General features: G+C 35.3%; 1 protein-coding gene across 1 annotated transcript in view; it reads right to left on the bottom strand.

Annotated features, from left to right (window-relative positions):
* The window catches only part of LOC110021642, a 41431-nt gene that overhangs the window by 3589 nt on the left and 10557 nt on the right, over positions 1–27285 (bottom strand). Inside the window, 2 exon segments of the mRNA XM_020720211.1 lie at positions 1–68; positions 6951–7158. The exon segment at positions 1–68 is cut by the window's left edge and continues 1 nt beyond it. Coding sequence (XP_020575870.1) covers positions 1–68; positions 6951–7158 — 276 coding nt within the window.

The raw sequence follows: 27285 nt of genomic DNA, 5'->3' as shown, positions 1-27285 counted from the left end.
GCTCTTCCATAACCTTGGATAAGAAATGAAATGAAGTGCCCAGCGCAAGTCTGATTGCCATGAACAATCTGCATGAATAAAAACACCATAATATATGGAAAGTTATAGGAGAACCGCAAGAAGCATCTATCTGAGAACTATAAAATCAACATATACAGCAAATCTTCCTGAAAAGGGAAACACCGAAAATATTCTTTAAGCAAAAAAGAAGAAGGATGAATGTCCATTAACTTTTTTTCAAATGCATGATCTATACAAAACTTGATGTAAAATATGTAACAAACTTTGATGTGTTTCAAAATATATTACTGTTGAACCAAAATTTGTTCTTTGGACCGTGCCCAAGGAATAGAGCCTGATTCTGAGAGAAGGAGAAAAAGAGAGACTGAGGGAGGGAGGAAGAGTTGCCAAGTGGGGGGCAAAGAGGGTGTTCTCGGGCTGTTTGGCCCTTTTTATTCCCCATAACTTGAAGGTTACAAATGGGAAGAGAAAGGGAGAGATTTCCCTACTTGAGGAGTAAGAGAGCCTTCGGAACTCCTTTTAAATGCCAAGGGATCTTCTATTTATAGAGAAATAAAGAAGGGAGAATGGGATTATATTTATTCCCCTGTTTAAAAGGGAACAGTGAGGGATATTTCCGTCATTTTGTCATTCTGAAGCGTTGGAGTACGTAGATGTTGGGCGGCCGACTACTGGGGGTGGTTGGCCAAGGCGGCTGACCCGAGCGGCTTGTGGCAGACGCAAAGTTTTGGTGGTCGACTCAAGGGGTGGTGGCCTACCCAAGGGGTTCATCGCTTGTGGCCACCCGAGGAACTGGTGGCCGACCTGAAGGGGTCGACTAGCAGAAGCAAGGTGGCCAGCCAAAAAAGGGAGAATCCCTGCGACTCCAGCGATGACTTATCCTGGCTCGATGAGATGACATTTTCTGGTTATACATAAAGCTCCCGTGTTTTTTATTTCTTGGAGACGAAGCTATGATAAGAATGAATAACTCATGAGTACAGGAAATACTATTTCATAAGCCTCTAGCAGCACTTAGTTTTATAATAGTCCTTTCTTTGGTCTTTCACGTGTAGATTTTTTAGAAGATTATTGGTTAAGTTTTCATATTCTTAGATATGATATTAGGTGTATCAATTTTTGAGAAGATTTGTTCGCTCACCCCGGAGGAGAGTCTCTGTTAGCTCGTCTCGGAGAAGAGGCTTTATTTGCTCGTCCCGGAAGATATGCTTTGTTTGTTCGTCTCAGATAAGAGGTTTTGTTCGTTCATCCTAGTGAAAAGGTTTCGTTTGCTATTTTGGGAGGAGATGATTTGTTTGCTCGTCCCTAAGGAGAGGCTTTGAGAAAAAAAGAATTTTTTTTTTTTTTTTAGAATGCTTTCTCGGGGGAGAGACTTAAGTGAGAAGAGAGGGAGCTCTTTTTTAATCTTTTTTTTTTATTATTATTTGTCTTTAATGTATCTCCATTATTGTTTTCTTTCATTTATTTTTCTCTTTTTTTCTTACTGAATGATATGTAAATAAAATAAAGAGAGGAAGTGCTTATCTCTTTTTGTTTTCATGTTCGGGCCTTTCTTCCCTTTGAATGTAAGAGGGAATCTTCTTCCTTTTTTTTATTGTCTTTTTCTTCATAACTTTTTATTCTTTTGTCTTGTCATCTACTTTATGTCTTATCATATTCTTACTTTTTCTTTTTGTTTTTTTGTCTTTCGATTTGTTGCATCTTATCTCCTTCAACTTCTTCTTGTTTCGTTTCTTCTTTTTCTCTTTTATTTTGATTTATTGTTTCTCTGTCTCGGGCTTTCACGGTTGTCTGTATTGTTAGCGGCACGCTCCAACCTCACCGCACCTTTTAGGGTGTTGAACCCAAATCTATCATGCCCAAAGAATAGAGCTAGATTCTGAGAGAGAGAGAGAGAGAGAGAGAGAGAGAGAGAGAGAGAGAGAGAGAGAGAGAGAGAGAGAGAGAGAGAGAGAGAGAGAGAGAGAGAGAGAGGAAGAGTTGCCCCGCAGGAGGGCAAAGAGGGGTGTTTCCGGGCTTTTTGACCGCTTCTATTCCACATAACTTGAAGATTACATATGGAAAGATAAGGGAAGAGATCTCCCCACTTGAGGGGTAAGAGAGAGCCTTCGGGGCATCTTTTGCATGCCAAGAGATCCTCTATTTATAAAGAAATAAAGAGGGAAAAGTGGGATTACATTTATGCCCCTATTTAAAAGGGAGCAATGAGGGATATATTGGTCCTTTTATCATCTGAAGCGTTGGAGTACGTCGTTGTTGGGTCGCCGACTACTGAGGATGGCTTGTTACGGCCCTCGACTCGAGGTTGGTGGAGGACCCAAGGAACTGGGTGGCCGACCCGAGGGGTTGCTGGCCGACCTGAGAGGCTAGTGGCCAACCAAAGGAGCTAGCCAGCTAAAGCAAGGTGACTGGCCAAAAAAGGGGGGATTCTTGCTTGCGCGACTCCGACGATAGCTTATCCTGGCTTGGTGATGTGACATTTTTCGGCTATACAATTACCAACTCTTTAAAATCAACCCCAAAACTTTAACCGTCAGACTCCAAATCTCAGTCGAGCCTAAACCAAAGGATGAACAATTTAAAAGACTCCCTTCCATATCTAACTACATCTCAATAAACAAGATAGTAGGGTTCTTGCTAATCTTTGCTTCAAAATGAAAATTGAAGCCCCCATTTTTATGGAATACATGATCCCAATAAGTTCATAGTTTGGTTGACCCAAATAGAGGATTTCTTTGAATGGTATGATATATTCCATATGAATAATTATCAGTGAATCAATTTACCATTGATGTAAATTGTAGATCATACCAAAATCTATTGAACAAATGTCTCAACTAAGAAACTTAAGAAGGATAAATCAAATAGACCCAAGTTGAGATGAATAAACCCTTAAAGGTCAAATATTGCTCTAGGTTAAATAGAAGCCACCTATGTGGTCGACTTTTAATTTATATGACAAGGAATCATGCATATGACTGATTACATGAACATCTATAAGTCCCTCCTAGCAAAGACAAGCTATTCAATTTTAATTTAAAACATGCCAATAAATGTGTTCTTGGACACCCACATGAAACGAGGAATAAATTATAATTATTAGACCTTAAGATTTTAGTATAGGCTTTCGACTTTGTTCTGATAATTAGGAAGTACAAGAAAGCAACTTCCTCTAGAACGTTTAAAGCTCAACCTATTCTAGTTCCACATTCATGTCTTTTTGCAAGACCCACTGCCTCAATTTTTACTAGTGCTCATTAGCCCTATACCTTCATTGAACTTAGCACTAGAAGCATCCATGACATTATTTGCTACAATTTAAAAGACTCCCCCAAATATGATCCATTTTGAACACTTTAGTTTCAAAAGGTTGATAAGACAATTACAATTGTACTCCATATTGCACTTATTACATGTTAAAGACATCACCCTCACCCACCCGTTTAAAGATTCACATTGATGTTATCATCTCTAATATTTTATTTGAGCCTTTGGAGCTAACCCCTAATGAGCTACACCCAATAAGAGACATCTAACATGTTAATGACTTTATCTTGGGTTCTCAATTGCCTAACTTGCACAACTAAAATGTTGTAGTCTCAGATCTGCCTCTGCCCATCTTACACTAAAAAAAGATGGCTATTAAAGAATGTGAGTAGATAGCCAAACCATTAATCATATGATAAACAAGCACAGATTCTCAACCCTTAGGCTTGATGACATGCTTGATCATATTTCTTGTCAACTATTTTCTCCAAAATAAAAGTTGGAAGTGGCTAACACCAAATTACGATAAGGCTTAATGATAAATGAAAAATTATTTTTAAAACATCATGTAACATATACGAATTACTGATCATGCCTTTCAAATCATCTAATGCTTTCAATGCCTTCATAAGATTAATGATGAAAATACTCAAACTTTTTTAAGAAAATCTTGATAATTTATTTTGATGATATTTAGAGCTATAGCGTCAATAAAAAATAATATTTTAATGATCTTAGACTTGTATTTGAAATTTTGGGGACTAAAAAATTTTATATCAACATGTACAAGTTGACACGAGAGAAGTATAGGATTTCGCAATCCCGAGGCCGAGAGGAGTGCGGCATCCGATTCCTGCGATCGGAGCAGAACCAAACCGAACGCTTTTTTTTTAGTTTCTTTCTTATTTTCAGCATGTTTCCTTTTATCATTATTTCCTGGCTAGTACTTTCCTACTTTCTTATTTTTCAATTAGGTATTTTGCTTCGAGGAGACTTATTTATATGTTGTATTAGGGTTTGAATTTTTAGTTATTGTTGTATTTTGCTTTGAGATAGACGTCAACATCTCATTTTCAATTCTAGAGCTGTATCCAAGAGTTCTGAGTGGTGTTCCGACTATATCCCGTTCCTGATGTGATGTTTATCCCCTTCTACCCATTCCCGACATCACTCTCACCTTCCCCTCCATCCAGGCCTTGCTTCCACCACCCCAGACCGCCTGTCCCCTGCTGTTCCGACTGCAACTTTGCTGCCGCTGCACCCAGGACAGTCATTCCACAAAATGCCTGCTATTTCCTTGATGTCCGAAGCCTGGAAAACCGTTGCCTTACTGTTTCTTGCTTGTTTGCCGCATCCGTCCCACCATCCCGGAGGTCAAACCCTACCCGGCACTACTCACACCCTAGATCCAACTCTAGTTCTAGTGTTGCATGTTGTTTTGTTGCGATTTCATATTTCTGCATCACTTTATTGTAATTTCCAATTTGAATTCACTAATAATATTTAAGCATTTCTTCCTTTAAGAAAATCATATTCCTAATTCATATTTTATATTAACCAACTAAAGCATGCCTTTGCCGAAGTCAAGTTAAACATAGAGTAAGCAAAACCAAAATCATTCACCAATATTAAATTTTTTCATGATTTGACCGTCTTTTAAAGATTTAAGTGCTATCATGGCCTCAATCACAAATACTCAGAAGGAACAAGTTTCTATGGATCACCACTATTGCTAAATCATTTGATCAAATTAAAATCCTCATAAACAGCTCAATTATTTTTAAATAACCTATATTTGCCGAATTTTAAGTTTATTATGATACCTCTAGGATAACTTTTAGCAGCGTTCTAATTAAAAAAAATTACTCTATTGCATCCTTTAATGAAAAATTAAATAATGTCAGATTATGCTACACTCTACTTATGACAGAATTATATAGCATCCAGCAATCCCTTGAACATTGACGAAATTACTTTATGCCTAATGAATTAGTTTTACATCCAAACTGTTATGATCTTAATTTCATCAACATCTATAATAAGCAATCACAAGCATGTAAATGTATAGAATTGCTTCATAAATATTCATAATTTCTGAAGTACAAACATGATACAAAGATCAAATTTGTTGATGCACTTCCCCTAATTACTTTAGTCCAGTTCCTCTTAAGAATAGTAGATATCATGGCTTAGAATAAAAAATTATTATATTGAACACCTAACCTTTTGCTCTAGCTAACAAGTTCTTTGTTTTTCATGCCCATCTTTATCATGAGAAAAAACTTGGCATCTCTAGATCATCTCTATGAGATTTATATATGACTAAACTATACTCAAGAGATCTAGTGGGACATTACGAAAAGAGTAAAATGATTAATCAAGTAAAATCTAAGTTTTTTTGCCCATTCCCACAAAGAGAAGTAGAGCCCATCATTGGTCATTTTATCATTTGTAGCATTATCAAAACAATTAAGAAAAGAACAAGTAGATTTCCCTCCCTGTCCCCTAACAACATGGCTTACCGAAATCCCGACTAGAATATGATAGTACTTTTTTCGTTGTTGATAGGTTCTCCAAAATGATATACTTCTTGCCACTTAAAAGCTGATGATGCCTCTAATATAACTACACTTCTTCAAGGAAATTATTGAACTATAAGAGTATCATCCACCATAGCATAGATTCGTTTCATAGTTTTGGAGAACAATATGGAAACTACATGCGAGATGCAACTAAACTTTTAATTTGCGTTGTACTGCCAAATAGATGGTCAGTTGGAAGTTGTGAACATATCCTTAAGCCATTTGCTAAGACATTTAGTGGGTAAAATAATTACCACTTGAAAGTTGCAGATACCTACTCCCAAGTTTGGTCATTTATTTATGACAACTCAGAAATAGCATTCAAAATTGTTTATGGTTATAACCCAAAGAAACTTATCATTCTAGTAGATATACTGTATTCACTTTTGTACAAAATTTCCAATACCCACAGGAGCTAGTAAGAAGCAAATCGATTAAAATAATAATAAGTATGCAAAAATAAAAAAATTTCTAAATTCTCTTCGAAAGAATAAAACTAAAGAATATTATTATAAAATTGTGAAAACAGTTTCAGATTAGGAGCAAGACAATGTTGTCATTTTCCGCAATAGATTCAAACCTAGAAATTGAAATGTAATAAAAAAGATCCAGGCTAGGTGACAAAACTTCTAATGGGAATCAGTATGACTATTATATTTTAATTTATCAATTTGATATCCAAGGCTTCTTCTAATTTAGTTGAAAGGAATTCAAAAGAAGAATGTGGTTAAGATCACATGATTGGTGTTCAATCATAAAAGTTCCTTCATCATCCAATCCTCAACAACTTCAAGCAAAATAAATTGCAATTATTGCAATTACCTAGTTTTCATCTAAAAAGCATGTCATCTCTTATGTTGCACATCTTCATACTTTGGCAAAAAATCAACCAAACTCAATACCAACCATGTCCTAATACTAATTATATTTATCATGGTAGATGTTTGGTTAATATCATATTCAACCTCTATCTGATTAAATCACAAATCCAAAAGAAAAACTTTAAAAATTCATAAATAAGAAATAAGAAATTTTGGCTCAAGTAACTTAGAAGGTGGAAACAATGTGAAAAGTGCGTACTGAACATGGAACTTTCATTTTTGGGTCTAGTTTTAGAACTACGCCCATGAACTTGTAGAGCTTCTCAACTTCATCCAAGTTTGTGAAGGGTGTGCCAGTTGCGATTTCTTTGACTCTTTGTAAAATTACAGCTGCCTTTCCACCATGCCTATTAAGAAATGCTTTATACGATGGCAGCAAACTTTCTTGCTTCAAAATGTATGCAGACCTGTGGCACAGTTTCAGGGAAAAAGAAATTAGTGTGGCTTCTCAAATAACAAAGGTAATTTACAAAATGGAACACCGGATTAAATACAACAGACCAAAACAACATTTTTACAAGGAAAAACTACAAGACTGATGGAATTATAATGTCCTTCATACATCTGCATTGATATCATATATTGCAAACGTAAATGCAAGACAACATCTAAACCAATAGAAAACTTTATGATGTAGGTTAAAGTTTTAGCTTGTAATAACTGAAAAATAAATAAATAAGAAATAATAAATGAAAAGAAGTTTTAATGGTTTAGTGTCGGCTCGACCAATCGTTTCGACCGTAAGTGAGGAATAAGTTACACTTTCATTGAATTGGAGAAGTGGAAGATTGGAAGAAACAAAGCGAACGTGAGAGCGAGAAGTAGGAGTGTAACGAGCTGAGCTTGAGCGAGTCCAGGCTCGGTTCATATTCAGCTCATTAAAAAATACAGTTGTTCGTGTTCGATTTGTTAATATATTGAGCGCAAAAAAATTATTCCTGTTCAGCACTTTTGCTTAAAGAGCTGAACACGAGCTGTTCGAGAACCACGAGTCGTTTTGACATCTGTGGTTACGTAGTCATAATATGTTAAGTGTAGGGGCGAGATTTAAATTTTATTATTTATATTAAAATATTCATCTACATAGAATTTAATGTATTTTTATTCTATTTTTAAATAATTTTAATAGTTTATAAATCCTTGTAGTCTTGTAGTCATTTAAATTATTTAAAAATAATATTCATCAATTATATATATATATATATATTTATTTATTTATTTATATATAATTTAATTATTTTGAGCCAAAATGAGTCGACCACGAACGAATCGTGTTCGGCTCGTTTATGTATCGAGCGTTGAAAAATTGTTCATGCTCGACTCTTTTCTTTAGCGAACGAATTGAACACGAGCTACTTAACGAGCCAAACACGAACTGTTCGTCAACAACGGGTCGTTTTGAGAAAAAAATATTACATGCAGAGCTGCTTGTGGAGTCTAATCTTGAGCTGATACGTGGAACTGTGGAAGGTCAGCCCACTTACATAAAAAATGAAAAAAAAACAAAACTGCGCGACCCGACCAGACCAAGGTCTTATAGGAATATTTCATCGCATAGGAATATTCTCTCACGTTATTATGAATATTTTTCATGTTATTTATGTATTATTAGTGCGTTATTGAGGTGGTTCAACCAAATGACAAGATAAAAACTTTTACTAATGCGTTATTAATGTGTTATGAAAGTTATTTTGAGTTGTTATTGTTATTTAAAGAAAAATAACATCACAAAATCACCGTATTCACTGTCTTTAATGTGTTATTGGTGTGTTATTCATGTGTTATTCATGTCTTATTGATGTGATAAAATCCAATGATAAGATGAAAATTTTTACTGGTGTGATAGTCATGTGTTATAAAGTTGATTTTGAGTTGGTGTTGTTGTTTAAAGAACAATAACATCTCAAAATCACCTCAGCCGTTGCTTTTAATATGTTATTGGTGTGTTATTCATGTGTTATTGATATATTATTGATGTGATACAATCCAATGACAAGATGAAAACTTCTACTGATATGTTATTCATTTGTTATGGAGGTCATTTTAAGTTGGTATTGTTGTTTAAAGAACAATAACATCTCAAAATCACCTCAATAACACACTAATAATATATGAATAATGCGAAAAATATTTAGAATAACGCAAGAAAATATTCATATAACACGGAGTTAAGGATAAATAATGCAGATTGGGTCGGGTCGCGTGTTTTCATTTTTTATGTAGGTGGTCCGACCTTCCACGTGTCAGCTGGAGATTGGACTCCGCAAGCAGTTGTGCATGCGGAGTCTGCATGTAATATTTTTTTTCCGTTTTGACAGCCCTGGCGAGAGGGGAAGTGGAGGAGAGTGTTGTCGTGAAAGAAGAAAAAGAAAGGAGAGGGGTCGCGTGTTTTTTTTACGTAAGATTCGATGTTGTGCACTAGCTGTGAAGGGAGGCAAGCAACTTTGTGAGTGAAGGAGGAAAACCGACCAAGCCTTGAAGTGGAGCAAAGCCTTTGTGCGGGAGAAAGGGGAAGCTGAGCCTCGAGTGCGACATCACTGTCGTGTCGAACCCTAGCCAAAGAAAGACATAGGAGGAAGCGAGGGAGTTCTCAAGTTACATGAGGAGCTCGTGCCCTAGTGTGTTGGAAGAGATCATTGCATGAAAGAAGAAGAAACGAAAGGAGGAAACAACGTTGTGCTTGCATGAAAAGAAAGAGGAGGAGAAGGCGCATGCATGTGGGTAGGAGTTGAATCTCATGTGCAGAGAAAGAGAAGGAAGAAGAGTTCGAAGGAACAAGAAGAAAGATAGCAAGCAAAGCTCGCGCAAGCAGTTTAGGGAAGTCGAGCAAACAAAAATGTAAGAATTAGGTTTATTATATATTTTAATTAATGAATTTTATATAAAAGAATATATATTCAAGTTTATTCTTTAAATGTTGATTGTGTGTTTTTAAATTCTAGGTTGAAGCTATTAAAGTCTTAAATTGAATGGAGATAGAGATCAATATTTGTGCAAACGATCGAGATATTTGAGATAAATATTAGTTTATTTATTTTAATTAATAAATCTATTACATATATATATTGTGTATTAAAATATTAATAATAGGTTTAATTAAATAGGAATAAAGCTCTAGCAGTTCTGTTTGGCGGAAGAAGAAAATTTTGACATTAAAAGTGAGTAATTATGCTTTTAAATTAAAGTGATATTTCTTTTTTTAATATATTCATGCTTGCAATTTTTCACTATTATACCTTATGTCAATGAAATTAAAATATTTTTTATTCTTTATATCGTTAGTGATAAAATATACATGTTAAAACAGTTGTATAAATAGTTTGCAACACAGTTTTCCTAATAAAATATCACTGCATTACAGTTTTTCTAATAAGATGTCACATTACTACATGTGTGTGGATTCTAGTATATGTGCATATATCAATTTTTTTAAATGACCTATAGATTTAGTAAATGTACATTTTATTGGTCGATAATTATAAATTGTCATAAGATGTCTCATAAGAATGTATGATACGAAGAATGAAGTACTATATCTATGAATACTTGTATGTTCATGTTAAGAGTAGTTCACCTCTTTATGGTACAGGTAGGGGACGTCAGTGTCCCCGCGCGTGTAGATGTTATTCTACCACTCCAGACAAGTATAATGTTTAGATCACTAAATGTTGTGTCGATAGAAGAGTATTTGCCAAGGGCGAGTTGGCACCTTTTTTACTCATGTAAATTAGAACTTGAACCGCTTTGTCGATGGGATAATATCGGTTAGAGGTGTATTAGGTTATATTTTGATGTCCTAAGACAGATGTGAACGTTAATAGCATGATGTAAAAATAAAGTTAAAGATTACACTTTTAATAGTACAATTAAACTTAATGCGTATAGAAGTTCAAGTTATTTCCATTTAGTAAACATCATAGACACATACATTAAGATTATTATATGATCTTTAGAGTGATTTTTGAAAGACCAGCAAACATATTATTTTTTTTCTTTGGGTTACTCTAGTATAAAAGTGTGATTGCTCCTAGGTTATCTTTAGATAACTTATTATACGCTTTAATATTTTTTTAAGTTTAAGCTTTTAAATAAGATGAATACTAGAGGAGTCAATGTGTCCAAAAGAAGAGGTCGGTAACCAGAAAGGCAACTTTAACTGTTAATTAAAACAACTTTCTTTAGTGGCAATTTCAATTAATATTTTGATATTAAACTGTTAGTTATAGAAATAGAATGATAATAAATTTAGTTCCACCATCCTACCGTCCCACTGTCCTATCGTCTGTTCCGGCCTTTATTAATTCCAAATCCCAGGTTGGGCCTTGACATTGCTGCAAGAGAGCTAATTTTGATTCCCAATAAATAAGAAACTTCAACAAGAATAAAAAACAAGGTGGCCATAGAGATAGGGTGGACAACGTCAAAATAAAAAAAAAAAAAAACGTTGTCTTTCCTTCCGACTACAGAGATATATCATGAGCCAGGTTAAGTGCAGAATCATGAAACTGGAAAATCTCAGCCGCCAATCTACCATTCTGCCATGGAATGTGTTTGTCTTCCATCTCCATGGTGATCTATCATGAGATATTAAGTGCTTTTCAGACTTAGCTTAACAGACTAAATAGACAAACTGGATGAAAATTTCATCATATGAGGATGGTTCTAGAATTCAGTCAAAACTGACTTGGATCAATCGTTTCGGATATGTTCAGCTGGCACTGCTTTTTTAAGCAGAAGTTTTTCATCAATTTTGGTGAAAAAATGAAAATGCTAAAATAAAAGGTCTATTTTCTAATGGATCATTCCCCTGAACTCAAACGTAGATTAGGTTTGTGAATTTGGCTCATCAATCAAAGAACATTTCAAAATCAAATCAGTTTTTGGCTCGGATTGAGGTCAGCCAACGAGCCTCTAAGATAATTGAAGTTAATGTTGCTAGAGTCTTCAGTGACTGTCTTCAGGATCACCAAACAATTTGAAAAACTACACGGTACACATGCATAATGAACAATCACTTCTTTCGAGAAAAAAGTTAAGTAAGCTTAAGCATATCAAGTGAGGATATTAGAGCTCAAGATATTTATTTCAATTATTTTCAATGTCAATTACAGTCATTAGAGGTCATGTGTCACGTACTTGAAGTTTGTCCCTTAAATCACAATACTCAAAATCCAGTTCATAAAATTCAAAAAAAATCATTTTAAAAATTAAAATATACTAAACATTAGTAGGCAGAAGTTTTGAAGAATCAAGTTACATATTTCTTTAAAAATTAAGTCATGTTTCACAGATGTTTTTACATCAAGACATGCAATAAATATTTATTTTAAATACTCATGTTGCCTTGATTTTATCTCCATCAAATCTGAAATGATGTTCACACTTGAAGTCATATACTAGTTCATTATTTTTTATTATATCCGTATAAAAATCGTTTCAACTCTTTTTTCCAAAAGTCAATTCAACATAAGCTGATGTTGTATTATTGGAACAGTACTTGTTCAACCTTTTCAGCCATTTGCATGGATTTACACGTCTTTCATTTACACATGCATGTGTCCTGCCATTGATGTCTCGTTGCCAATTTCTCTGCATCCGTACTAACCTTCATTGTCACACGCTCGCCCATGCTAGCCTTTTGCCTCTGCCAACTTATTACTCGCCTTGACTAGAATCAAACTAAAACTAAACCAATACATATATGCGTGTGCGTTCACCATGACTTGAATCAAATTTGAATTAAAACACTGTATGTGTGTGAATTGAACCAATGTGTAAGTGTGTGCTGGCTCAAATCTAGACCAAATTAAGTCAAGCCTATAACTAGGATTAGCTCAGCTCAAGATCAAATTGAATGATTTCAAGTAGATCTTAAACAAAGGTCAAATTAGCTAAAAAATGAATTGTTAATTGTCCTGGCCTAAACATAGAAGAGCAATGAACTCAAAAGTTAACCATTCAATAAAACAAACCTCTTCATAGTTGACGCAGGAGCTGTGTTGGCTGGCGTCACTTTTGTAATTAGTTATTAATTTCTGGCAGAGTTTGTTTTGTTCTTTTGAGTTAGGGAGGACCTGTCTACTTAGTGTGTGTGTGTGTGTGTGCTTCTCTCTCTCTCTCTCTCTCTCTCTCTATATATATATATATATCTGCTAGGTTTCGCCATGGTGATCCCTAGTTGAGTAGCTTATCTTCGATCTAATCTCTCTCGACGTCGCACGTCGACTTCATTTCTGCTCGTCGCAAGTCGACTGTGTTTCTGCTCGTGCGTCGGCTGCGTCGCCCTCAGGCTCTAACTGATCGCAGGGGCTTCGCCGCTCCTGCACCCTGTTTCAGTTTTGTTTCTGCTCGTGCGTCTCTTCTCGCACATCGGCTTTGTTTCTGCTCTGCGTCTCTACTCGTGCCTTGGGCCGCGATGGCTGTGTCGTCCTCGAGCTCGAGTTGATCGCAGGGGCTTCGCCGCTCTTTCCTACTTGCTCTGAGATCGCAGGGGCTTTCGCTCCTGCTCCGGGTTTCCGTTCTCTACTCTGCTACCCCGCACCTCCATGGCTTCCGACAGATCTTATGCTACTGCACTTGCGGGTGTCCACGCCTCAGATAAAACTAAATCGTGCTCTTTCCGTCTTTCATTTGAGTGGGCGGAGGACATCAAGAAACTTGGTAGGAAGAATGGGAAGCTTGCTATCTTTTTTACAGAAGCTGAAGGTATTCGACTTGCTTCATCCTGTCTAATGAATTTGGTCGGAAAATTTCTGTATGGTCATCCCAAAATGTAGCTGATTCGTAACGAATTTGAGTTTATGCACCTTGTTAGGGAGTGAAAAATTGTACTGTTAGATGGAAGACACATTCTTATACAACTAAATAATGAAGATGATTACACACGTTTATTTGTTCGAAGGATAATCTGGATTGATAAAAGAGCAATGAAGATTCTAAAATAGTCTATGGATTTGATCCACAGATTGAACAATCAATCATTACGGTTTAGATTCGCCTTCCTGGTTTGAAATTTCATTATTTTACTCAAAAAATGTCATGCTTTATTGCCTCAACTAATAGAAAGCCACGCAAAACAGACATTCCTACTTTTAATATTTCCCGTCCATCTAAAGCCAGAGTAGTTGTCGAAAGAGACGTCACTTCACCCGCCTCTGAGGAAATTTGGTTGGGCACACGACATCATGGATATTGACAAAATGTAGTGATTGAGTCTTTTTTCCTCGTATTGTTCAAATTTTCATATGGTAGGTCACTCCAGTTTTCAATGCCACCATCTACACCTCCAACTCAGACCAAAAAGCATAGTATTCTGCCATAGGCAGCGATTTCATCTCCTCCTGATAAACTCCAAGTTATTGACACTCTTGATCATCAAAAGATTACCCCAGATGACGTCACTATTCTCGCAGGTAATATGACTGTCTTTCAGTCCCCAGTTGTAGATCCTAGGGGAGAGGGTGAGTCTTCAGACCCCGCCTGCCCTAGATATCACCGATAATATAAGTGGCAATACTTTTACTGCTTCACTGTTGACCAAGCTGTTAATGTTACTCAGGCTCATGGGGACGTGATGTGCAACAGCCTACACCTGTCCGGCCAACATTGGAATCTACTGATCAGATGAGTCAATCATCGGATGAGGAATGACAGGTCTACACATCCAGGAGGAAGAAGAAGAATGAAGACCTACTTGAGCTTAGAAATCTAATGAATGATACTTTAGTTACTACGGGCAATGGTACTCATCTTTCCAATTTGTTAGCCGACTCACTTCCAAGAACTAGAGGCAGAGGGAGGACTAAAGTGGGACGACCCTAACACTTTTGCGCCCTTTTTGGCTTTTTGGTTTTTTACTTTATGTATTTTTTCTTTATTTGAGTTTTGTGTGCATTGCATTGTGTGAGTTGGACTTCTTTTTAGACCCTCTCATACAAGATTTTTGTATTTTTCCGTATTAATATATATGCCCTTGGGCTTTTTCAAAAAGAAATATATATATATCTACGCGTAAATAAAAGAAAAGGTATAGAAATTGGAGGGGGGGAGGATCCCTAACTATGAAAGCAAAAAATACGTTTGAACACACCCCTAGAGGTTCATCTCCCCACAGTACAACTCACACAAAAGAAATCACCAAAAATTACAGGTATACCCAAAACCAAAGAACAAAACTCAAAACTAAGTAAACCTGTATTCATGTATTGCTTAACATGTAAAGAGAAAGAAAATGTACAAAAAATTGTCTTCAGGTTGGTAGTAATTCTCCGAGAGCACTCCCGCGAGTAACAAGAACCTTAGGAAATTTGGAGATCAGAGCAGAGAAAACCAAAGAAAACCAAAACGGCAGTAGATCAGCGGAAACAGTGAGAACAGACAAGGAGACAAAACCAGGCATGCTGCAAACCGAAGAGACCTGCCAAACAAAATAAAAATCCCGCAAGGGGAGAAGTGCAAACCCCAACCACCATACAGAAATAAGGCCCTTAGTGGTAAAGCCAAGCAGCACCAAAATTTAAATTCAAACATATGGCAGATTCAAATTGTCCCCAGTGAGAAGACATCTGAGTGAAGCAGGAGGATAAATGCCAACGTGACAGACCTCCCCTGGATGTTTGGCTAACCAATTAGCAAGGGAGTTGCCCTCTCTAGAAATGAATTTCCAATTTACTTCTAATTGTCTTGCAGCCATTAACGCTAAAATACATTTAAAAGTGCAAATTATATCCCATAAGGGGGGATAGATTCTCAAAAGTATATCATAGAGCATTTTAGAATCGATCTCCACCTTAATTGTATGAAAATTGAAAACACTTGCCACCATTAAAGCCAGAAAAACCCCCCAACATTCCGTGGCTAATGGGTTGTCAGCGGCAACAGGAGAGGTGAAGTAGCAAAGACATCTACCCTCATAATTTCTAAAAATGCCCCCAACCGCAGCATAAAAAGGATTCCAACAGCCATCCACATTAACTTTAACAAAACCCGAGGAGGGGGGAGCCCCCCTGACATTTCTGACAGCCACATTTCCGACAGCCATCCACAATATTTATGATGCATAAAAGAAGCTCATAGAGATGAGCCCAATCTAAATTTAAACCAAAGTTTACAAAGGTTTATTTCCACCATATGTTTCAAAGCTTTAAAGCCAATCCCGCCAATCTTCTTAGGCTTACAGACCTTATGCGAAGAGCCCCAAATCCTCTTAGCATCATTCCCCATCCAAAGGAATTTATTAAAAAGCCTCTCCATGATATCGATAGCACTTTTTTTTGGATTAAACGTCTGCAAAACATATAGTGGAATACTCTGAAGAACACTAGATAGCAAAAAAATCCTGCCCACAGTATAAAGGAAAATATTTCTCCAATCGTTAATTTTACGCTTGATTTTATCAATAACATCATCCATATGAATTTTTTTCCTCCTTCCCCTAATCAAATTAACCCCTAGATATATAAGAGGGAGAGGCATGATGAAAGACTGTATAGGCAACTCCCCAATGAATATGATGTTGCTAAACATGCTTGCCAAAAAATATCTGGCACTTGTCACAATTAAAGAGTCCAGAACAATTCTGGAAATCCTTTAAGAGATAGAAGAAAAAAGGAAGTTTTATAGCGAGTTTAGAGGCATTAGCAAAAATAATAACATTATCTGCATATGCAAAGTGGGAACCATTATTTTGGCCTTATGGGAAAATTGTGTGTGAAGGTGTAACAGCTGGAAATGATTGAGCATCCTGGATAAATAATCGAAAGCTAGAATGAAAATAATAGGGGAAAAAGGGTCCCCCTGTTTAATGCCACGACAAGCAGTGAAAAAGCCATAAGAATTACCGTTAACCAGCACGGAATAATAATTGTTGGCCAACCATCTTTTAATCAGGATGCAAACTAGCCTTCAAAACGTTGATGAAATCTCAATTAATTGTATCAAAGGCCTTCTTGATATCTAATTTGACTTGATATCTAATTTGATAACAAGATTGTCACCCTTGCATTTTTTATCAAGATCCTGCAAAATTTCCTGGGCTAAGAGTATATTGTCAGAAATATCACATCCCTTAATAAAGGCCGACTGGTGGGGGGAGATGAGAGAAGGAAGAGTATAATGAAATGTAGTGAGAGACAGCAAAAGTTCTTTGGTTCACTTTATGATAAAAGTGAAGTATAACAGGGGTTATGGGGAGGAGGCAATTACTAGAGCATGCCAAAGAAACACGTGTGCGTGTTTGCATGGATATTGGATTATTTTTCTATGAGAATGTTTCCCCGTTCAATGTAATAGCCTCCCCTCCGAACTATAATATGATATATTTCATGTTACTTACGGTGATGGTTTGACATTCTCACTGTCCATGTATGATTTGAAAAATAGGCATTTAGACAGAAGCGGTGTAATGTAAAGAAAAATATAGAGAGGATTAAAAAGATGGAGTCAGACTAGACTGGCAACCATGCATGATGAATGGTCCAAAATAAAGAATAAAATTTTAATCAACATTTTGAAAAATAATGCCTACGGCGCTACTTTTTTTATATCTATATAAGCATCTGATTAAGTGAATGATATAATGTTCATTTTGGACTGCTTCATGAAGTGATAGAGGGGATAGAAGAACATTTGGCGGTTTAGGTTATAATAAATAATACTAGTGCTTATAAGATAGTGGGCAATAAGTTAATGGAGAATAAAAAATATCTATACTAAACACATTGATAAACCTAAATTTACACAAATTTGATGGCTTGCCACGAATATAAAAATGCCCTGATGAAAATTAAAAAGAATAATAAAAAATTCTTTAATAATTGTTGTATATTGTCTTTAATAAGAAAGTTTTCAAAGGAATGACTCCTATGCCCTACTATAGAAAGATTTGCTACAATACAAAGCATGTTAGAAGTTAGACAACCATTAGAGACAATATTCATTTCCACTTAATAGCTTAGTTATGCATGGGCAAATAAAGCTGAATGAAACTGAGTTCAAAAAAATTATTTTAACTCAAAGATTTTGATCGAGCGCCACATATGCAATTACAACCACAAAATCATTGTTCAAGTTTTTAGAATGGTGAATGCAGCTATTGACAATGAATAAATGAGGTCAAAAAATTAGTAGCACATAACCTAGTCATTGAAGAGAAATGGGAGCTTTAGCTCTACTATCTTTTGCATGTTGTAGAATATTTCCTTGACTCTCAACTCCAATATGATGAGAGCAAGTCAATCAATAATGAAATCTAGTTGGGCTATGTCATTGTATGAATATGCTAATTATAGACCCAACTGAGAGGGCGATTATTAATATGCAAATTTTTCTATTTAGGAAGAAAAGAAGATTTTTTGGGCTACGGAATCTATATATGTAGTTGCAAAACTTTCTTCATGTATTTTTTAATACTTAATTTTTTTATTGAAATAGATATCGACCTTCCAATTTCTAAGTTTTTTAGTTCTAACTATATTATTTTATTTCAAATGTGATAGATTCACTTTGATGATAACACTTCAAAGTTACAATATTTTGTCGTTAAAATATTAAGACTTCTACTCGTCATCTGAATGTAAGCGTAATTGATTCATATATAATCAAGTTGATAAATCGCCTAATGAAATAACTTCAAATTGCTCGATATACAACAAGTAAAACAAGAAATTGAAGTATAATAATTTGAAGAGAAAGAGTTTTAAGGATCTCATCAAATGATGAAATTAAGGTCACATCATCTGAGTTACAACAAAAAAGTCTAAATGTTGATTTCTTCAATGAATAAATAAAAATAAGACTAGCGCATCTAGCACAAGCTAAAAAATGAATAAATAAAAAAGTATCCATAGAAATTTAAGTATTTGAAGTTCTCTAAAACTTCAATTATCATTCTTAATTTTATATTAAATATTGCTAATTAGAGTAGAAAAAGAAATATATTGTCATTGTCGGGTCCAAAGCCCCAAAGATGAAAAGTGGAGGGTTGTGTTAAGTAGTTGAAAACCAGCATAAAATATTGGTAAAAAAATCATGATATGAATCTTTTAAATCATTGTGTAAATGCTAGAGCATTCTGTGGAAACGACATGCTTTATAGCCTGAATATAGTAAAAATGTGCATGAGCCGTTCCACCGGCACCCGGGTATAGTGTCAAAAAAATAAATGTTTCATAATAGACAGATATGGGTGGAGAAGTTAGTCAAATGAAACTAATATCAAGATAGAATCTTAAAATATAGGTACTCTCAAAGATCTATAAATAGAATTAGTAGATATTATGATTTACACAAAGATAAATATTATGCATTCGAGAAATTAAATGGGTTGGAGAAAAGGCTAAGAAGACAGATAACTTAGGTTTTAAATTTTAGTATTCAGGTAAGAGTCACACTGGAAATGATGTATGTGTAATTATAAATAAGAGTTTGAAAGGTAATATTATAAAAATTAATAGAATTTGAGATAGAATTATAACCCTAAAGATTATTGTTGATACTAAGATTTTAATGGTATATGTGTATGTGTTGTCATGCAGGTTTAGATATAGGCTCAAAATGATACATCTTGAAGAAAGAATTCTCATTTGAGGAGATTTAAATAGGCTTGTTGTGAAGTGGTAGAAAATTCTAGCAATATTCATGGTGACTATGGTTTTAGAGTGATTAATGAAGAAGACAATACCATGATAAATTTTGTTTTAGTTTGTGATTTTGTTATTGTTAATACTTTATTTTAAAAAAAAAAGATAAGTATATTATTACTTATAAGAATAGATATAATAAAACGCATTATTATTTTTTATAAAAAAAGAGATCATCCTGAATGTAAATATTGTAAGATCATTCCAAGTGAAAATTTAAGTACTCAACATTGATATTAGTTCTGTATTTTAAGAAGAGGTTTTGAAATATAAAAATGCAATGAAATATTATCATAAAATTAGATGAGGATACCTAAAAAAAACAAATAAAATTATTTTTATAAGTAAACTTCAAGATTTTAATAAATGGAATGTTTATGAAGAAGCTAATTCTATGTAGGATAAAGCAACAATCACCGTCAAACAAGACAAAAAAATGTACATGGAGAATCAAAAGAAAATTTTTTTATAAATAAAAATAGTTGGTGGAATAATAATATACAAAAACAACAACAACAAACCTTTATCCCACTAAATTGGGTCGGCTACATGATTCTTTCTCCATTGCATCCTATTGAGTGTCATTTTCATTTAACTCTAATAAATTAAGATCATTTTTTATACAAATATGCCGAAGTCTTTCTAGGTCTACCTCTGTCTTTCTTAACATAAGTCAAATCTAAAACATCTACTCCCCTAATCGAATCATCAGATGGTCGATGTTTAATGTGACCAAACCTGTTTAATGTGTCGATGTTTAATGTGACCAAACCATCTAAGACAACTCTTCTAGTTTTGTCCTCTGTTAGAGCTATACCAACCCTATCACAGATATATTCATTTCGCATTTTGTCTCTAAGTGTAAACCCACACATCCACCTAAGCATTCTCATCTCGGCAACACCTTACTTTTATGCTTCCATTTTAAAGGCCAACATTTAGAGCCGTAGAGCATAGCAGGTCTCACCACCATCTTACAGGATTTTCGTTTCAGTCCAAACGGTACTTTTCTATCACACAATAGGCTCGAAGCATTCCTCCACTTCAACCAACCAACTTGAATTCTACTAATAACATTACCATCTATATCACTACACTTTGAACAATAGATCTGAGATATCTAAAGCGTTCACATCTTTTAATAATTTGATCACACATAGTTACAACTCTATCACTAAAGTTACTACTACTAAATTACATTCCATGATTACATTCCATGTATTCAGTTTTAGTTCTAATCAAACGAAGGCCTTTAGACTCCAATGTAGACCTTCATAATTTAAGTTTTTCCTGAGCTTTCTCTCCAGATTTATCCACGAGAAGGATATCATCAGCGAAAAGCATACACTAAGGTACATCATCCTGTAAATATCCAGTAAGAGCATCCAGAACTAAAGCAAAAAGATATGGGCTTAAAGCCGATCTATGATGTAATCCAACTAAAATAGGAAAATATTTGGTATATCATCTTTTTATTCGAACACAAGTAACAGCTCTAGTATGCATATTTAATGACTTGAATATAAGTCATATCAACACCATTCTTCTCTAGAACTCTCCAAAGTATATTCCTTGGAACTTATCGTAAGCTTTTTCTATATCAATAAAAATCATATGTAGATCCTCCTTATTCTCTCTAAACTTCTCCATTAAACCTCTAAAAAAATGTATAGCTTCCATAGTAGACCTGCCGACATAAATCTAAATTTATTATGAAAAATCTTTGTAATACGTCTTAACCTATGTTCAATTACCCTCTCTCATAATTTTAAAGTATGACACATCAGTTTAATTCCTCTATAATTTGCACTCTTGTGCATCCCCTTTATTCTTAAAATGAGAATCCAAATACTCTTCCTCCACTCCTCAAACATCTTTTTAGTTTTTAAAATAGTACTAAAGAGTTTAGTAAGCCAAGAAATTCACAAATCTACTATATATTTCCACACTTCAATTGGGATATCATTAAGTCCTATAGACTTTCCACCGTTGGTTTTCTTTAAATCCTCTTCAACTTCTTTTTTACTAATTTGACGGTAAAAATGAAATATTTTGTTGTTATTAACGATATTAAGATCAGTAAGGTTAATTGTATTTTCAGAAACTTCATTAAAAAGTTTATCAAAATAACTCAGCCACCTATGTTGAATATCTTTTCCTAAGAAAAATACTTTTTGATTTTCATCTTGAGTTAAATCTTTACTTTTTTCTCATCTTTGTTTGACTAGCTTATATATATATATTTTTCACCCTCTTTAGTATCTAATTTATTATAAAGATTATTCAAAACAGAAGTTTTAGCATCACAGCTTGTTCTCTTGAGTACCTACGGGCCATTTCATATTCCCAATTCTCTAAGCTTATATATTTAAACCAATTTTTATAGCATAACTTCTTATATTTTATCTTTTCTTACACATTATTATTCCACCACCAATTACCTTTTATTTCTAGAAATTTTTTTTTTTGATTCTCCAAATACATCTTTTGTCGCTTGTTTAATAGTATTGGTTAATTTATCCCACATAGAATTTGCTTCTTCAAGAACATCCCAAATCTTGAAATCTTGAAGTTTACTCACAAGAATAATTTTGTTTGTGTCATTTAGGTGCCACATCTAATTCTACAACATGATTCCTAGTACTTATTATCATACTAAAATCTAAAACTAATGATCCATGTTGAGTACTTAAATCTTCACTTGGAATGACCCTACAATCTTTACATTCTCGACAATCTCTTCTTCTAATAAGAAAAATCAATTTTGGTTTTATTAGATCTAATCTTATAAATAATAATATGCCCATCTCTTTTTTTGAATAAATATGCCCATCTCTTTTTTTGAATAAAGTATTACAACAACAACAACAACAACAAAAAAATACCTTTATCCCACTAAGTGGGGTCAGCTACATGAATTCTTTTTTTTCCATTACATCCTATTTAGTGTCATATTTTCATTTAATTCTAATGAATTAAGATCATTTTTTATACAATATGCCCTAGGTCTACCTTTGTTTTTCTTAACATAAGTCGAATCTAAAACATCTACTCTACTAATCGGATCATCAGATGGTCGATGTTTAATGTGACCAAACCATCTAAGACGACTCTCTCTAATTTCGTCTGTCACTGGAGCTACACCATATCATGGATATATTCATTTTGCATTTATCTCTAAGTGTAAAACCACTCATCCACCTAATCATTCTCATCTCGGCAACACTTAATTTTATGCTTCTCTTTTAAAGGTCAGCATTCAGCGCCATATAGCAATGCAGGTCTCACCACCATCTTATAAAATTTTCTTTTCAATCTAAGCGGTACTATTCTATCACACAATAGGCCCAAAGCAATCCTCCACTTCAACCAACCAACTTGAATTCTACTAAAAACATCACCATCAATATCACCATCACTTTGAACAATAGACCCGAGATATCTAAAGTATTCACACCTTTTAATAATTTGATCACCCAAAGTTACATTCCTATCACTATAGCTACTACTACTAAAATTACGTTCCATGTCTTCAGTTTTGGTTCTACTCAAATGAAGTCCTTTTCACTCCAAGGTAGAACTCCGTAATTCAAGCTTTTTCTCGTCTTATCCACAAAATGATATAATCAGCAATAAGCAAACACCAAGGTACATCCTCCTGTAAGTGTCCAGTAAGGCCAACCAAAACTAAAGCAAAAAGATATGGACTTAAAGCCGATTCCTAATGTAAACCAACATAAATAAGAAAATATTTGGTCAATCCTCCTGTATGAACACAAGTAACAGTTATTGTATAGATATCTTTAATGACTTGAAAATAAGTCATATCAACATGATTCTTCTCCATAATTCTCCAAAGGATATCTCTTGGAACTTTATCATAAGCTTTTTCTAAATCAGCAAAAATCATATATAGAGCCTCCTTATTATCTTTGAATAAAGTATTAATAATAACAAAATCACACGCTAAAGTAAAATCTAATATGATTATACTTTCTTCATTAATCATTCCAAAACGTAGCCACCATGAATAATTCTAAAATCTTCCATCACTTTACCGACATGTCCATTTAAATCTCCTTCAATAAAAACTCTTTCTTCAACGGGTGTCATTTATATTAAGGACCCGTTTGGGCCATTTCTCCCACGCATTGTTTCAAACCGCAGTTCTATGGCGTTTGGAAAGCAGTGCATAACGTTTTTTATAAAATGTGGGTCGCAGGTTTGACCTTACGGCCCGCATTTCTTCGTGTTATTTTACTGCCTTGCCCTAGCTTCGTGCATCGAATTGATCCCGGTTAAGCATCTTCAACCCTAACAGTCCGCATTTGTGCGTCTTCTTTAACTTTGCTCCAAATGTCTACTTCTTCCTCTTGTTTCCTCTATCCCTTACGTTTTGTTGGTGGATTTGCTCTGTTGTTGCATTGGTTTGCAAAGAGAGTTTTTTCGTGAATTTGCTTGATGGGTTACTTGTGTCTTCTGTGTAGCACCTATTTTTTGAGATTATTTGGTTTCTGGTTTCTGCCCTAACCCACTTGATGGTCGTTGATGCTTCAGTTTTTTATGATTATATTGAATTTTTGTGATGCTTTTGAGTGAGAATTTGAGAAGCATCAGAATGGATAGTTTCGGTTTTCTGCATCTGTGAATGGTTTTGTTATTGTTATAGTGTGGTGTTGGCTTTGTTTTTGGGGTGTTGTTCTTGTGGTGGGTTTTGCATCTGTGAATGGTGATATGGTGAGGTTTACACCTATGGTGGGGTTTGCAATTGTGAAGAGAGCGGTGTTGGATTTGTTTTTGAGTTTGATTTTTTTTTAGCAGTTGTTGGAATTGTTATGGAATGTCGTGGTGCTGTGGTGGTTTGCCCTAATCCGCTTGGTGTTTTGGTGTGGTGGTTTGCTGTGATGTGGTAGTTTACTATGGTAGGGCATTAAATTTGCTTTTGGGGTGTTGTTCTTGTGATGTAGTTTGCATCTGTGATAGGGTTTGCAGCTGTGAAGAGCACGTGTTGGATTTGTTTTTCAGCAAATGTTGGAGTTGTTATGGTGTGCCATGGTGCTGTGAAAATATTCTTAAAATGAAAAGAAGAGGCCATGGGCAAGCAATAAGCAAGTATATTTGTCACATCCTTAGAGTAGCTAAAATTACAAATTGATAGAATGTATGTATAGCAAAGAAAAAGGATATCAATTGTTTATAAGCCATTCATTAAACATGGCTAAGCAAATGCTAAGAACCTTAAGGCATAAGTTGTGGTGAGGTGTAGTGGGGTGTGGTGGAGTGTGGTATGTGCTGTTGTGGAGTGGTGTAGTGTGATCTGTCAGTTGGTTGGGTGTGTGGAGATGTGTGGAGGGTTTAGGGAGGTGTGGGCGGAGGTGTGGAGGTTGGTTGGTTAAGTGTGCTGGGGTGTGTGGTGTGGATGTGTTATTATGGTTAGTTGGGTGTGTGGTGTGGATGTGTTATTGTGGTTGGTTAGATGTATGGAGGGTTTAGGGAGTTGTGGTGGTGTGTGTGATGTGGATGTGCTGTTGTGGTTGGTTGTGTGGAGGGTTTAGCGAGGTGTGGTGGTGTGTGTGGTGTGGATGTGCTATTGTGGATAATAGGGTGTGTGGAGGGGAGGGTTTAGGGAGTTGTGGTGGTGTGAGGTGGTGTGTGAGGTGTGGATGTGCTGTGGTTGGTTAGGTGTGTGTAGGGTTTAGGGAGTTGTGGTGGTGTGTCATGTGGATGTGTTATTGTGGTTGATTGTGTGAAGGGTTTAGGGAGGAGTGGTGGTGTGTGTGGTGTGGATGTGCTATTGTGGATAGTTGGGTGTGTGTGGAGGGAGGGTTTAGGGAGTTGTGGTGGTGTATGGTGGTGTGTGGTGTGGATGTGCTATTGTGGTTGGTTGGGAGTGTGGAGGGTTTAGGGAGGTGTGGTGGTATGTGTGGTGGTGTGTGTGGTGTGGATGTGCAATTGTGGTTGGTTGGGTGTGTGGAAGGTTTAGGGAGGTGTGTTAGTGTGTGTGCAAACAAATGTGCTATTGTGGTGTGTTTGATGGCATGTGGTGGTGTGTGTGGTGTGTGCATGTGCATATATTGTTGATTTTTTATTTATTTAACTTTATTTTTTTCATCATAGTAATACAATGGTTAAGAGCAAAGAGGCTGATACACCCATAATGTAGAACAAAAAAATAATAATAATATTTGTGACATTTGCCTTAAGGAGATTGATCTGGGAAACAGGCCTACAACTTATTTCAACAAGAAAGAGTGGCAAAATATTATCAAAAATTCAAGAAAAGTACATGCAGAGAGTACGATATGATGTAATTAAAGATCAAGTGAGATCAGCTCAAGAAGAAATGGAAAATTTGGAAGGAATCGAAACGAGGATCAACGGGTCTGGTGTGGGATCCGATGAATCAAACCATTGATGCTTCCGAGAAGTTATAAGCAGAAAGACTTGCAGTAAGCATTTTTGAACGTCCCTTAATTTGGTCAATTCATTTTATTTTTAAATTGAAGTAAATGTTATGAATTTGTAGGTGGTGTCTGCTGCAAAGAAATTTAAACTCAATGGACTCGATCCTGAGTTGGAGGACAAATTTGATCAAATGTTTGGAAGTGTCATCACTACGGGCAATAATGTATGTGCCCCCAGCGAGACAGGGTTTGGTGGCACCCCCAAAAACTTGGGAGTCGACCAATCGAGTGATTCCATCGAAGTCCTCAGCCCGGACCTCCATGAACTTGAGTCCACCTGCCTTTCTAAGTGTCCGCGAATTGAGAATAAAAAGAAAGTTGGAGCTGCTTTTCTCATAAGCTAGATATCATAGCTGGTGAATTCATGCAACGCTGAACCCCATACATCTCAAGAAACTTCTGTCAAAAAGGTCCTGTAAATTCTGAATGGAACTAGAAAATTTTCTAAGAATTTGCCGCCTTACTTATTTGAGATAGAGTTGCTTGAAAATCTGACCCGTAGAGATTTTTTCGTCAAGATGCCTGATGACCGTAGAATGACATACCTACGACATTTTTATAATCGAGATAACATTTGAAAGATTTTTTTTATTTATAATTGCTTGGAATATTTATGTTTGTGTATTGTTTTTCATTTTGCTATGGATATTTCAATTGCTATCGTAATTAACTTTTTCCTCAATACTAATCATGCAATATATATCAGGTAAATACTACCTAGTTGATGTTGGATATCCGTTGCAGCAAGGGTATCTCAAACTCTATCCTGATACGAGACCATATACATAACTTTGAGAGAATAAGCAATGTAACACGAGGCAGAAAATAAATGTTCAATGAAAGATAATCCTCTTTATGCGGTGTCATTGAAAGAACTTTTCGTGTTTGGAAGAATAAGCGGATCATACTCCGCGATATGTCATCTTACTCATTTTTCAAACATGTGCAAATTATGATTGTCGTGATGACTCTCCACAATTACAATCGGTGACATCCTTCCCGCCACGATTTCCACTTCCGTAGGGCGTATAAGGATCATGAGCATGTACCTGCTGAGGCATTTGAGTATCGTCTTCGACATTCTTTTTCACAGTTTGAGAATTATGTTTCCAACACCTGTACTAAAGACGAGGAAGATGTAAGCGAGATGACAGAGTTGAGGGAACAAATTACGGATGCGATAGGAAGAGAGTGATTGGAGTACTTAATATATTATTATATGTCCTTTATTCAATACTTCACCTTGGTCAAGTTAGCAAATTTTCTTTGAAAAATTTCATTTTTGCATAAAAATAAATATATAAATTAAATTAAATTTTGAAAAAATCACATTTTTTCCTCTGATGTCTTAATTGACCCATGAATGAGGTATAAAAAAAATTTCAAAGTCATTTGATTTGAATTTGACAAATTATGAAGTGTTAGAACCTTA

This window comes from Phalaenopsis equestris, unplaced genomic scaffold, assembly GCF_001263595.1.
Source record: "Phalaenopsis equestris unplaced genomic scaffold, ASM126359v1 Scaffold000136, whole genome shotgun sequence".
Lineage (NCBI taxonomy): Eukaryota > Viridiplantae > Streptophyta > Magnoliopsida > Asparagales > Orchidaceae > Phalaenopsis > Phalaenopsis equestris.
Note: the sequence above shows the minus strand (reverse complement) of the source record. Positions and strands in the feature narration are given on the sequence as shown.